Source organism: Mytilus galloprovincialis, chromosome 1, assembly GCF_965363235.1.
Source record: "Mytilus galloprovincialis chromosome 1, xbMytGall1.hap1.1, whole genome shotgun sequence".
Taxonomy (NCBI): Eukaryota; Metazoa; Mollusca; class Bivalvia; order Mytilida; family Mytilidae; genus Mytilus; species Mytilus galloprovincialis.
The window spans coordinates 92,191,512-92,207,370 of NC_134838.1; the positions used below are offsets into that span (position 1 = coordinate 92,191,512).

Consider the following 15,859-nt stretch of genomic DNA (forward strand, 5'->3'; position numbering starts at 1 on the left):
ATTTTTGGTTATTCAAGTTAAAAGAAAAATAAATAAGGACGTTAGTTTTCTCGTTTGAATTGTTTTACATTGTCATATATTACGGGGCCTTTTATAGCTGACTATGCGGTATGGGCTTTGCTCATTGTTGAAGGCCATTTGGTGACCTATAGTTGTTAATGTCTGTGTTATTTTGGTCTCTTGTGGACAGTTGTCTCAATGGCAATCATACCACATCTTCTTTTTTAGACAGACAATAACTGTAGATTTTCTCTGATGAAAAATTTCTATAATTTGGTCATACATGTACACAGAACGAATGTTAACTTGTTGTTACCATAGCAACTATTTTACTAATATTAAATAGTTAAACTCTATATCAATTTTGTTCTTTATTGTATTAATACAATGGTTCACTAGTAATAATGTATTCACGTTGATTATTTAAGGTGTAATCTATTGTAAAATGTACACAATACATAAAAAAAAGGATAAAATACGTAAAAATCTGATATTTAAGCTTAGTCGGCCTACCATTTTTACAACGTCATAACAAGAAAACCGCATGAGATAACTATAAAATTTTTGGTGTTTTATAAGCTCCATATCATAGAGATCAATTGAAAGAAATATCAATAGATTCTGAAGTGGGGCCAATTTTGCCCCTTATAGCCCCTTCTCCTTTGTGCAATATCTTTAATACAAACTAGGTTAAATGTGATCGAAAAAACGATTCTTTATTTTTTTTTTTTCATTTTTACCTAGATAAAAGATAAGATATAAGTTTCATATATTTCTTATACATTTTTATATCTATATTGTAATAAATACTCTTGTCTATAGCTGAATATGCTATAATAGTTTAGTTTAAACAATGTTATAATATAATAAAGAATGAAGAATGACGATGTCATGCAACAAATGATTACAATTACAATTTCATCTGTGTGAGTAGCAAAATATACAGTTGTTACAATTTGCATAATTTAAAGTGACAGTTTGGTTCGTTTAAAGTAACAATTTCGTCATTTAAAGTAACAATTTGGATGATTAAAAGTAACAATATTAGGCTATGTCTTACAATATCGAATTACGGTGCTATTTGAGATTTACCATTCTTTAGAGCAACTCGTGGTAGTCCAAAATAAATAAATTGTCCTGCTTTCAATACACTGTCTCCTTCATTTGAATGCATCATCTCTGTTGCTCTACGTTTCGTTGCTTCGGTGACATTAATATTGCTTGCAAGAGGTGGAACAAGTAAAGTAGGACTACCATACGGTACTCCAGAAAAGATTCCGTGTTGTAATTCGTTTTGTAAATAAACTTCAGATTCTCTGTGTTTTGTGAAATTTACAATCTTTTCTGTGTTTCCTATTCTCCACATTGTCCATAAATGCATGTTTTTCATTGGGTCAAAAGTGAAACCTTTATGTGTTGAACTGTTAGACGATGATTTACTTCTAGCAGATTGTGGAACCATTTGTCGTGAGTCATAGTGATGATCATCTCGCTGATTATTTGACATGGTGATGAATTTACCTGAAACAGACAAACAAAAATCAAATAAGATATTTGAGTTTGATATCGACAAAAGATAATGTTGAATGTCTGTTGTCTGACAGAAAAAAACAACTTTCTTTTCAATTTTTGATTGAGAAGCGTCCACCGGCAAATATATCATGCATATACAATATTTTGACATTTGCAACCAAATGAAGAATCAGTGGCAGATCTAGAACTTTTCACAAAGGGGGGGGGGGGGGGGGAGCACTGACTGACCTAAGGGAGGACCCGCTCCAGTCATGCTTAAAGTAGATCAAAAGTATATATTTTTAGACAGAATTTTCTTATAATTTGCCAAAATGAAGATTTTTTCCATGCTTTTTTCCAAAATGTAATAAAAAGTATAGGTCATCGTGCTGTTTTTCAAGCTATGAGTCATTGAAAATTGACTAAATTTGGTTAGTTTGTTCATGAAAAAACACATTAGTGTGCTTAAAAAAAATTCTATATGATAGAATTTTGAAATAAATTGTGAGAAGATAAGTTTCATAATATGTTTTAAGAAAATGAAAAGAAAACATAGTGTCACCAAACTTGTTTTCTTGCTACAAGTAAAAATAAAAAAATTCCGTATTAGCCCAGTATAAATTTTGTACTGAAAGAGTTATCTTTCCTTAAATGGCTCATTTGAAAACAATGATTTTAAAAACCAAAATATTTGATATTTGTTTAAATGTTTTAAATAAAACAATAAATTAACAAGTTTTCTTTATATAAATAAACAGTCTAACCATTAAATTGCAAATTTGTCTCCACATTTGCAGATTTAGTCAAATATCTAGACCGATTTTGTACTGTGATTGTACAATACAAGATGGCGGTATACCATGAATCTACCTTAATTCAGTGATTCCCTGTATAATCAACCAAATTTTCACCACAAAATGGAGGCCGGGCCCCTTAGCAGCCCCCCCCCCTTTTTTTTTTTTTTTTTTTGGTCCGCCTATGAGAATAACTGTTGTCTTCTCTGGTAACATTAAAAGGTATAATATGACACAAAAGTAATGAATTAACGTTGAAATAACTGCTAACTAGACATAATTCATGGAGTAAGACGCCTGCCTGAGTAGACGGAGATGCTGGATAAATTTCACAACACAGTAACCAAAATATATAATCCTAGATGCCAATAAACAAAACTCATATTACGTCAACCTCTGAATACTCGAAGATTAGAAAAACTTAATAAATAAAGTTGTCTTGACTAACAGGTTTGTTTCAAATATGAAGCCCAGGTTAAAGAGTATATAGTAACTGCTCTCTAGATAAGTTTTCAAAAAAACATTTACATCCGAAAGGGATTTGTTATCGGATAATATATTTTGACGTTACTATCTAATATAGTGTTTCCTAGAGCCAATGCTTAACCGCCATTTCAACCACTGTTCATAACATACAAATTGATCTACACGAGCTTGGTATTGCCTTGTCAGGTGCATGTCAATGAGGCAGCAGGCCAACAAAATCGTCAAACAAAGAGATCAGAATACGATCTCCAATAACAAACAAGTGATCGTATTAAACCAAAGCGTTTAACCAGGAACGATGTTTTCTAATGAAATCAATTTAGAAGATGTGCTTTATTGAATTATATTGGTATTTCGGTCAAATGTAAACAGTATTTAACTATGGCTCAATCTGGCACCCCTTTTGTGTAGATATTGGAAAGTCATTCATACAATATTAAGAACTACCAAAAATATCTGACAATACAACAGATTACATCAACCACCAACCCCATACTCCTACTAAAAATAAGACGTACAAACAAATGAAAAATAACAACAAACTATACATAGTCAAGATAGCCTGATGTATAGTCTTTAATCGTGGTGTACCTTAAAATTTGTCACGCTCTTCGCTATTTGGCTAATTTGGGTCTAGTAAGGTTGTGAATAACGGAGATGGTTCATATTTGTCCCTTGAAAACAAAAAAATAGTAAATTTTCCGAATAGTATCTTCAGATGTTCATCATGCAGACACTATTTTTCTGTCATAGATATCAGTTATTAAATTTTTAATCTTGAACATTTGCTGAGGTGAGAACTTTTTGAATATAATGCAAAACTGCAAAAACTTTCAAAAAAGCATCACTTTGAGATCTTATCACAAATATTTTGATGTGAGCCAAATAGATAAAGGATTTTGGGGGATCCGGATCTTGTCTAATTTGGACAAATTAATTTTTAATCAAACTAAGTGTATATATTATTAACGTTCCCTGCCTTAAAATGACCTAAAACATCGCCACAAAACCACGCTGAATAAAAAAAACGTTGCTGTATTTTGGCAATGTCTCAACTACAGTATACGTCTTGTGCTGTTCATTTTGTATGTGATAGTATGTAGAGGTTACCTTGTAATAAGTATTCTCACGTGATAAAATGTTTTATACAATTCAGCAATTTCAAATATGTTCTGGTTTTATCTTCATGCTTACGAGTGAATGATTATACTTGTGATCAGAAACCTAACCAATGCCAACTTTTTATCAACATACACAAATTGGTTATAAATATTTATCAGCAATGATATATATTTTTTTAGACAAAACCATATTAACGGGGCAACCAAATATTCTAACAAACCGAGGGAAAGACAACAAAGATATCAAGAGGGTGTTTAGGGACAATAAAAGAATCAAAATCTAAGAAAGACAGAACACCCACGACTATAACAGAAAACCCAATATATTAATTAAAACAAGTCAGTGTAATTGAAATAGTTTGGTACGACTTTCACCGCCAAATCACTTTCATCTTATCTTGTTTTCATGAAAAACTGTTGACAACAAATTATTGATTAAGGGGGAAATGGGGCTTCTGAATTTGTTTTGAACAAGATTAAAGTACATACCTTTATAAAGTGATACTGAAAATGACTATGTAGATTACCGCAGCTTATCCATTCTAATATCATTTAATAGTCATCATTTATTTCTATGTAGTCATGAGCGTGACTTGGTTTTATTAGCAAACTTAACCTAGACAATTTCACAGTTTCTAAGTTGAATTGTATTTTAATGATAAAATTGTAGCATGTTCAGTGATAATATGGCCTGTCGTGACAAAATGTTTTATTAACAAAACAAGTTTCGAATTACGGTTTACGGTCATGCATTTGAAAGACGGATATTAATAAAATACCAATCCAACACAATCTCTATTTCATTCAATATTTATTCCTGTGTGTATATAATCCTCGTATTCAATTCCAATATTGATCTCAATTTCTTATTTCGTTTTAGAATACTCTGATGATCAATAATTAATACACATCTAGGTTTCTTTATACATAACCCTATTTTATTCAATTACACACATAACAATGGTTAATAGACAAAGATTTAAATCATTATGATAGTTCATATTTCGAAATAAAATTATTAATAAAATCTTCCTGTAATTTGATACAAAAACGCGTCAGTTATTTACTTCCTTGTTTTGACGAAAACTTGGTGTTCTATGTTAACGTCAGTACAGTATATATTGTACCCTGAAAACTTTATGCCTTCTAAAAGGACAGTACAGTATGTAATGTAAAAATCGTGAAAACTTTGTGCCCTTTGCTCATGACATGCAGCATTTAAGATCATTTAATGTAAACACCATGGATAGTCCCGAGAATGTGGTTAACATAGAAACTTTAACATGTTTAAGGACAATTTTTAAGACGGAATGCAGATACAAGACGTTTTATAAGGATTGGAACTCTGCAATTTCACGATGCGAAACAGCTTAATAATAAATTAAAGCTGTCAAAGCACATCGATAAATGAAAACTTACGTTAAGAGCGCAATATTATGAATATATCCATTGCAAAGAAAAGTAAGAAAATTCCACTTAGTCATAGAGTCGGTGTTGTGTCAACGAAATACACAACTCCCAGTTATTTATTGCTTTAATTTTCGAAGTTCTGTAAATGGGCCACACCCGTACAATGTTTACGTTTTTCTATGGGTGTTCCGCTAGCATGAAAAATGTATACATTTGTAAATCGTCTAAACTGTTATAAATTTTAGACGAAAGTTTAATATCAATGAAGATTTATAAAACATCTTACCTCTAAATTGCTAAAAGATGCAGCTATTATTGTACCATGAATGTAAATGTTGACTTCAGTCAGGAATAATTGAATTCATGGTGAGATAACTTTATATCCGTCCGATGATCTAACTTGTAGGTGTTATACTTTATACGTATTTTAAATCCAATATGAACGGTTGAATGCTCTTCGTCATTCCATTTATGAATGGTAACCGAAAGTAATTTATATTTTTAAATTATGTTGTTAAAAAAACATACATTTAAATTTTTGTATTGGTGCAAAAAAAAGTATTAATACAATTTGATGGAAATTTCTATACGCAATCATTCGTACAATGTCCTGTAGTTTGAAGAGGAAATGTAGTAAATGTGCAATGCTTGTTTACATTCATGTTAAATTTTAAAATTTTTCGATAGGCACGAGTTAAAAGAAATAGAAGATTATAGCTATGTAAGAATAAATAAAGTATACAAAGTCGTAATATGATTATGCATCACATTGAAATCCCAATTATTATGTTGATGTTGGGCGAACAATTAAGCATGCAGCCTCTCAGTCCGTTGTTTGCTCTGTCTTACTGTAATGAAGAAATATTAAATGATACAAGTATTGCTTTATTGCAATATCTTACTGAAAAAAACGGCCCATTGAGATATGTGTCAACATACCCGTAGCCAGGGGGTTCGGGGGTTCGGACGAACCCCCCCCCCCCCCCCCTTTGAAATCAAACAAGCACTGTTAAAGTCAACGTTTTGTTCAAATTGTGACAGTTAAAGTCGAGTTCATGAGTCCAACGAACCCCCCTTGGAAATTCCTGGCTACGGGCCTGGTGTCAATATCGTTTCTATTTGTACGTAAGGAAAGTTTTCGGCGAAACTATTTTTAAGAAGTGCCTAATCGCCAAACCATTTTCATAAGAGATAAGCTAAAAATTATTTTGAAATGTTCGTTACTAGAGATGAAATGTTCGATATCACTACATATGAGGGTTTGGATGGGGGTTAAATGATTAAAGAATAATGCCCTTAAAAAATGAAGATTAGAGAATAATGGGCAAAAAAAAGGAAGATTAGAGAAAAAAGGGGTTAATTTTTTGAAGATAGAGAAAAAAGGGATTTACTTTTTAAAGAATAGAGAAACAAGTGAAAATTAAATGTTTATAGAATAACAGACCCCATCCAGACCCTCACATATGTGGGAATTGTCCTATATTTTGCACAAACTTAAACGTGACAAATGGAAACGTTGTACTGTCATCACATTAGTAATTTCTTCAACAAATTGATTTCAAGTTGCATGCATTTTTTGGAAGCAGGTAAGTTTTCATAGACGTGAGAATTTGCTATAACATTAGAAAAAAACGTCTGTTTCTGTAGGATTCGACTTTTTATTAATTTGTAAGTTAACAGTTCCATTCTATCGATTTCATCCTTCCATTGGGACTCTTCAGGATAACTGATGTAGTGTCGCTATAGGCGAAGTCGTTCAATGCGTTAAGGAGGTTTATGACGTTCCGTCATTGTTCGTTATTAAAAGTTCTCTGGATTTAATTTTGATCAGAACGTTGTTATGAATTCTAATGCAATTATTTGCAACAATTGTTCTGATTGGATAACAGCAAGCGTAAAATTCTCTATCTCCTTGTCTGTAACTAAGGAAGCCGACATTTTGAATTTCGGAATGTATTGACATGTTATTTCTACAATAATATGGGGACGAAGTCCCCAATTACGGTAGAAAAATCAATAAAAAAAAAAAAAAAAGTCGGGAAAATTTCCCGAATTTTTCATTCTACTAATGAACTCAAAATCGTTAACTTTTTTTTCAGATCTAGTTCCTGTTCCGGTTTTACCCGCATTTGCGCAGAAATCTGTCTTGTTTGAAAAAAAAATATATTCATCAGTCTAGTAAAATATAAGATTGGAACTCAATACAGTTTCATTTATAATAATTGTTTGATTTGAAAAAAAAACGTTTCTTTTGGTTACATTGAATATGACGTCATAACTTAAAGAACGTCACAGCTAAATCCCTAACAACGTAACCAAAATCGGGAACGTTACGGTATTTCCGTATCCTTTATTAACATGTTTGAAGTAAAAAAATAATACATATACAGACTTCGTCCCCATTCACAGGTTATGCCTGCCTCATATTAACAAAAAACTCACTTGTTGCGCCTAAAAATCTTCTTTTTATCAAATTTTATTACATTCTGAAGCGGCACAGAAGCCAGAAAACACCCGGTGTTTATGTTTGACGCCGGAAGCATACCTATGACGTCACGTAGTGTAGGGACCAAAGAACATAACATATTTTCGCGGAATTTTCTTTAATGAACATTTTACAACGAAATAATGATTGAAATTTAATTATAAACTTGTTTTGCATTTGAATAGAGATAACTGTATTGTATTTGAAGCTATGCGGACGTCCATCGGTAGTTTTACTGTCGCAAATACCCGTTTACCTGTCTCCGCTCCGCGTCGCCAGGTAAACTAAATTTGCGACAGTAAAACTACCGATGGACGTCCTTAAAGCTTCAAATACAATACAGTTATCTCTTAAATAACGTTCCTTATCCCCGGCTTAGAATATATCTAGGATTTTGATTGGTTAACGCACGTCGTTACAAAACCCATAGCCCCTGGGTGTTGCTAACCCATATCCCCGGACGTTGCTAACCATTATCCCGGGGAACTTCACGCAAGTTTTCTTTAGTTCCATAATTGCTCCTTGTGAAATATTGAATTCTGTAGATTATCACTGATGTTTGTGACTAAATATTTAATTCATTAACGATTTTGTCCTATTATGCCGATAATTTACACTCATTTCATTAAATACATCACTTGACTGCTTAAGGAAGGGACCTTGCTATGCAAATGACCCACGTTGACGTCACACCATCTATGACGTAACTCTCACAACATTGAGCGCCAAATTTGACTCAATCCATTTTCTCTGTATCCGTATTAAAAACTTCTTATATTTGACTACCTGTAGGGTTCTACCAAAGGTAGTACCCTACACCCCGTAAAAAATATGTAAAATTTCGAAATTTCAATTAAACTTTTTTAGAAAATGAAAAAAACGTTGTTTTCACGTTACACTTTGTACCCGAATTTCCGTAAAACTCGCCCGATTCGGACTAAGACCGGGGACAAATTCGTTATCTACGTTCATATCCGTAGATATGGATATTTTAACACCCTTCAGTACCCTGTACACCCTTCGGCTACGCCTCATGGTGTACTGGGGTACTTCAGGGTGTTAAAATATCCATATCTACAGATATGAACGTAGATAACTTATAATCTCTTTTCTATATGCTTCATCCCGTCTACATCTAAAAATAGGCATTATTTGAAAATGCTTTTTACCACAAATGTCAAGATGGGCACTAATTGGCGAATTTCAATATTCTGGGTGTTTTATTTGTTCTTTGTGAATTCGCATCCGTTCACAGAGGCTATTCCCGGTCTGTCCAATATAATTTTCATGACAACCAGGACATGTGACGCAGTAAATAAGGTTTGTTGTCTTACAAGTCATATTGGCGTTCACATGAAATTTTTTGCCATCTTTAAATGATTTCATTTTACCCGTTTCTAAATATTTCGTATCTTGGCCACAAACATCGCATCTTGAATCTCCACAAGACTTTATTTCAAAGTCATTAACCTTCGGTTTGAACCGAGCTCTGGTTAAGTGTTTCTTTAAGTTTTTAGGTTGTCTTCGGCTGTAGATTAAGTTTTCTTCCGGTATCAATTTTTTCATAGTTTCACTTTCGTGTAGAATCGGAAGGTTTGATTTAATTGTATTAAAAACGTTTGGTAAATACGGGTCATGTGTACTAACAAACGGTATTTTCTTTAAGGTTTCGTCCGTGTCTTTCACTTTCGGGGTTCGTAATTCTTGAAGTGTCAAGAGTTTAGATTTTCGAATTCCACTTTCGATTAAACCCTCTGGGTTTAAAAGAATAATTCGGAAATAAAAAGGACCATGATAAATCTTTCGTAAGAAACAAATCAACTTACACCCCAAGACCGGGGAAAGATGATTATTTAGATACTTACATTGAGACAATAACAAAATTTCCGACTTTTATAAAGAAAAGGTTTTGGAACAGCTTAATGATGAGGAATACTACAAACAAATAACAAATAACCCGGATAAAGCAACTAAAAAGAGATAAAAGAAACTGATAAAAGACTACAATCAATGTCTAACCGAGAAGGAAATAGCGTACTTGTGTGACTTTGATCCGAAAGAGAGTAATTTTTATGGACTTTCAAAAGTACATAAAAGTGCACAAATACAAAATACTGTTCGAGATCAAAACAATATTTACGTTGAAACATTCCGTCCCGCCGATTTGAAATTAAGACCAATTATAGCCGGACCGGAATCATTAACTCAAAGACTAAGTCATTTTATCGACCTTGTTATCAAACATCTATGTCCGTCAATTCCAAGTTATATCAAAGATGATATGGAATTTTTACATACGCAAATTTAGTGATGGGATACTTAGAGCAACAGATGTATCGACAAATATCTGTCCAATTCGATCAAAATTTCTGTGATTATGTCATTAAATTTTGGAAAAGGTATTTAGGAAATAGCGTACTTGTGTGACTTTGATCCGAAAGAGAGTAATTTTTATGGACTTTCAAAAGTACATAAAAGTGCACAAATACAAAATACTGTTCGAGATCAAAACAATATTTACGTTGAAACATTCCGTCCCGCCGATTTGAAATTAAGACCAATTATAGCCGGACCGGAATCATTAACTCAAAGACTAAGTCATTTTATCGACCTTGTTATCAAACATCTATGTCCGTCAATTCCAAGTTATATCAAAGATGATATGGAATTTTTAAATCACATTCCTGCCATAGTTCCGGAAGAAACACTATTAACAAGCTTTGATGTTACAAGTCTATACACAAATATTCCCCATGATCTAGGTCTTACAGCCGTAAAATACTGGATCGAAGAAAAACGGGATGAAATTGACAATAGATAATCATACTAGAAGCTACCAAAATAGTTCTGGAAGAAAATACATTTTATTTCGACGGAAACAAATACAGACAAATTAAAGGTACAGCCGTGGGAACTAAAGTTGCCCCCACATACGCAAATTTAGTGACGGGATACTTAGAGCAACAGATGTATCGACAAATATCTGTCCAATTCGATCAAAATTTCTGTGATTATGTCATTAAATTTTGGAAAAGATAATTAGATGACTGTATAATATTTTGGAGCAGATCAGAAAAAGATTTATATAAATTTAAAGATCTTATCAACTCCTTACATCCGTCGATTAAATTCACCATGGAAACCAGTGACACACAACTACCATTTTTGGATATCCTCATCTTAAAATCAGGCAGACATATAACAACGGATATTTATTATAAATCCACAGACACCCATCAATACTTAAATTTTCATTCGTGTCATCCGTCCCATACAAAACGAAATATACCTTACTGTATGGCCAGACGGATTTGTGCTATAGTATCTGACCATAACATTCGAGAAGTACGTTTGAAGGAATTAAAAGGCTATTTGACACAACAGCTACCTATGCCTGTCTTGATTTGAGTAACTTTATCCACAATGTTTTTACCCTGTTCATTTCGGGTTAAATTCTGTTTACATTTACGTGTACGGACGGGAAATTTTGTTATTGTCTCAATGTAAGTATCTAAATAATCATCTTTCCCCGGTCTTTGGGTGTAAGTTGATTTGTTTCTTAGTACGAAAGATTTATCATGGTCCTTTTTATTTCCGAATTATTCTTTTAAACCCAGAGGGTTTAATCGAAAGTGGAATTCGAAAATCTAAACTCTTGACACTTCAAGAATTACGAACCCCGAAAGTGAAAGACACGGACGAAACCTTAAAGAAAATACCGTTTGTTAGTACACATGACCCGTATTTACCAAACGTTTTTAATACAATTAAATCAAACCTTCCGATTCTACACGAAAGTGAAACTATGAAAAAATTGATACCGGAAGAAAACTTAATCTACAGCCGAAGACAACCTAAAAACTTAAAGAAACACTTAACCAGAGCTCGGTTCGAACCAAAGGTTAATGACTTTGAAATAAAGTCTTGCGGAGATTCAAGATGCGGTGTTTGTGGCCAAGATACGAAATATTTAGAAACGGGTAATATGAAATCATTTAAAGATGGCAAAAAATTTCATGTGAACGCCAATATGACTTGTAAGACAACAAACCTTATTTACTGCGTCACATGTCCTGGTTGTCACGAAAATTATATTGGACAGACCGGGAATAGCCTCTGTGAACGGGTGCGAGTTCACAAAGAACAAATAAAACACCCACAATACAGAAATTCGCCAATTAGTGCCCATCTTGACATTTGTGGTAAAAAGCATTTTCAAATAATGCCTATTTTTAAATGTAGACGGGATGAAGCATATAGAAAAGAGATGGAACGTTATTTCATAACAACGTTCCGATCAAAATTAAATCCAACGAACAATGACGGAACGTCATAAACCTCCTTAAGGTTGCATTTCTGTAAATATTGACAATGCAATTTCCCATAGGAACTCCTTTTACAGCTAAAACTGTACCACTTTTACTATGAAGTTTTGAAAAAAATCTTATCCTAGAATTGAAAGTTCATTTGCACCACAATTTTTTTCAAAGGTCAAAATATAGGGCTGTGCGGCATATTTTCAACGTTTATATGCCCCGAACTTCTCAGAGTTGAAACTTACACTAATTTTCTTAACTACCCCTACCTCGAATGAAAGGTTACCACAGATTTCAATGTAAACAATATGCACGTGTTTATTTACTGGTAACATTCCCCAGTTCTGTCTCTTCGATATGGAACACAGAGAGCATAACTGGGAACCAGTATGTAAACAAAATTAATTTTCTATGAATATTCTATTTCTCCCCAAAAGAGGCGTGTTGTCAGAAACAGCTGTATTTACAAAGTGCAACCTTAACGACGTCGCCTATAGCGACACTACATCAGTTATCATGAAGAGTCCCAATGGAAGGATGAAATCGATAGAATGGAACTGTTAACTTTTTACTTATTTTATTATTTTATTTAATGAATTATATATATATCTGCACATGTGAAAATTATTTTTTACGCCTATATATATATATATATATATATATATAGTGCTTTTATTTATTCAACTGAAATGCAATTACGCAATGGAAAGTGATAAATAGACATAGTGGTAGTCCTAAGACAACATTACAGAACTATTTCAATGTGTTTAAATTTAAAAAGTACAATGTCATTGATTAACACATTTTAACAAACTCTCTTTTATCTTGTAACAATATTTAAAACATTTGACTTTTCTACTCTTTACACAAGTATTTCACATTCCAAACTAAGAGACAAATTGAAAGAGTTGGTATTGCTTTGTTTCATAAAAAAGAATGGCCAACGTAGATACAAGTATCTTGTCTTAGGGAGGGATAAATCCTACTTTGTAAAGGATCACTCTGATTCAAACAAAAAAATCTCTGAAACTGATATTATCAAGATGCTTGATTTCTTGATTGACAACATATTTGTTACGTTCGGAGGACATGTTTTTCAACAGACTGTCGGCATTCCAATGGGAACAAACTGTGCCCCTCTACTTGCCGACTTGTTTCTTTATTATTATGAGACTGACTTTTCATGCAGGAACTTCTTAGGAAGAAAGATAAGAAGTTAGCAATATCCTTTAACTATACTTTCCGCTATATAGATGATGTTCTTTCACTAAATAATTCAAAATTTGGTGACTATGTGGAACGCATCTATCCCATCGAGCTGGAGATAAAGAATACTACAGATACAGTTAAGTCGACCTCATATTTTGACTTACATCTAGAAATTGACAATGAGGGTCGGTTGAAAACAAAACTTTACGACAAAAGAGATGATTTCAGCTTTCCAATTGTGAACTTTCCATTTCTATAAGTAGCAACATTCCAGCAGCACCTGCATACAGGGTATATATCTCCCAATTGATACGATATTCCTGTGCTTGCACCTGAGATCGCCCATAGTTTTTTGGTGGGGTTCGTGTTGTTTATTCTTTAGTTTTCTATGCTGTGTCATGTGTGCTGTTGTTTGCTTGTCTTTTTCGTTTTTAGCTATGGCGTTGTCAGTTTGTTTTAGATTTATGAGTTTGACTGTCCCTTTGGTATCTTTCGTCTCTCTTTTTTAAGACATCCTTGTCAATTACGATGTATGAGCATATTGCATAGTATAGGTTTTTATGTAAACACGGTGATATAATATTTCGTAGTTGTGTATTTCATTATAAGAAATGCGTGGTAATGTAAAACGTTAACGTACCTTATAAATGTGGATCCCTCTCCTGTCAAAAGTGTATAAATGAATGAAACTGTTATCGTTTTGAATAAATGTCGGCAGTCAACTCATCCAGCATCCCATACTTTTATATCATAAGCAACACGACGGGTGCCACATGTGGAACAGTCGGATCTGCTTACCCTTCCGGAGCACCTGAGATCACACCTAGTTTTTGGTGGGGTTCGTGTTGTTTATTCTTTAGTTTTCTATGTTGTGTCATGTGTACTATTGTTTGCCTGTTTGTCTTTTTCATTTTTAGCCATGGCGTTGTCGGTTTATTTCGATTTATGAGTTTGACTGTTTTTGGTATCTTTCGTCCCTCTTTTATGTAAAACTATCACGTTTTGAGTGTTTCATATCCTAAATAACGAATTTTTCAGTGACGTACATTTTAAGTATACTGATCACCGGTTTATTTTTCTAGAAAGGATAATAATACAGAATTACCTAGTGCTGATAGGAATATACTGAGTTTTAACTGAGAGAACTTTTTAGCAGTAACGAACATGTCATTTACTACGTTTTTACATCCAATATCTTCCCTTCCGACATTCCCTGAATCAATAAACTGTACAATACAGAAAAGTATGCCTGTCTTGATTTGAGTAACTTTATCAACAATGTTTTTACCCTGTTTCAGCTTCAAGTTTGATCATATATATATTTATATTGAAAATTTCCACGTATTTAAGATTGCGTAATGAACATGTTCCTGGTTTGAGTGACAACCCTTAGGGAGTATGCTGTCATGCGTTTTGGGGAGATTAACGCATGAAAGTTTTTTTCCTGAAAGATATCACCGCTGTGTAACTGTGAAGGATAAAGAAATGCTCAAACCGGAGGCAACTTTCTAGTGATCAACACCTAATTTAAGATTTGGCGACAGCAACGAACATTTCAATTTGTTGATTCCGTTACAGAAAAATTAAAAAAAAAACTGTTGAAAATAAAACAAATTGTAATAAAATTTTTTAAATAAATCTGAAACTCATTCAGGAATTCGCACACAGCCCGGCGACAGCACATGCACCCTCTTATTGAAAAAAAGCGTGATATACCCAAGCGCCTGTGCATTTTAACTGGAATAGTTACTGTATATGTTTACCAAAGTTAGTAAACATTATGTCACGTGCATTATGTACACCGTTTACTAAATCTGAACGGATGTATCCTTGGGACACAATAGTAAATCGATTCATTGAGATTGTGTAAACATCCTAGATGTTATCTGAAACTGACTTAAGTCGATAATGAATGTTAAAATATTAACGTCACGATACGGTAATTCAATGAAAATATATACAGAAAATGAGGAAAAAAAAACGATGTTTTAAAAAAATTGTATTGAACTATTCAGTTCAGGTGCACTGGAATATTTGCGCTGGAATAAATAAAAATCCTACTTCCCCTCTATAATTATAACACGATACAATGGACTAGCTCAATGACTGAAGGTTGACCTGACCGCATTTATATGTAAACAAGTTCAGCATCATGGCCACGTTGTTGAGCAGGGATGTGCAAGATATAGAGGTAGGACTGCATTGACAATACACATTTCTATATTACTATAAAAAATTCTTTCGTTTAATTAAGCGTTTATTTGCACGCACTGACTTCATAATTCATGCATTAATATCTTGGACAAAACTGACCCAGATAATGGACATGATATAGCTGTGTTTGCATAATGGATAGTGTTGAAACAGCCACAGGAATCGGAAGTTCTATCAATAAAATTCTGTAAATAATAAGGTCAACTATCAATAGAGCTTCTCGTAGAGAATAGTCGACCTTATTATTTACAGAATTTTATTGATAGAACTTCCGATTCCTGTGAAACAGCATCCCAGGAATACAATTGAACA

General features: G+C 33.3%; 1 protein-coding gene and 1 long non-coding RNA gene across 2 annotated transcripts in view; one reads left to right on the plus strand and one right to left on the minus strand.

Annotated features, from left to right (window-relative positions):
• Positions 1–955: 955 nt before the first annotated feature.
• LOC143044667 (uncharacterized) lies at positions 956–5,871 on the minus strand. Its single transcript, XR_012968753.1, has 2 exons — positions 5,610–5,871; positions 956–1,521 (listed from the first exon to the last, which is right to left on the minus strand). It is a non-coding gene; the product is annotated as an uncharacterized LOC143044667 (long non-coding RNA).
• Positions 5,872–15,287: 9,416 nt separating this feature from the next.
• The window catches only part of LOC143044673 (dihydropyrimidine dehydrogenase [NADP(+)]-like), a 29,945-nt gene continuing 29,373 nt past the window's right edge, over positions 15,288–15,859 (plus strand). The window contains exon 1 of the mRNA XM_076216738.1: positions 15,288–15,524. Within this exon, the coding sequence (XP_076072853.1) occupies positions 15,486–15,524 (39 nt within the window). The 5' untranslated portion in view covers positions 15,288–15,485. The remainder of the gene's footprint in view (positions 15,525–15,859) is intronic.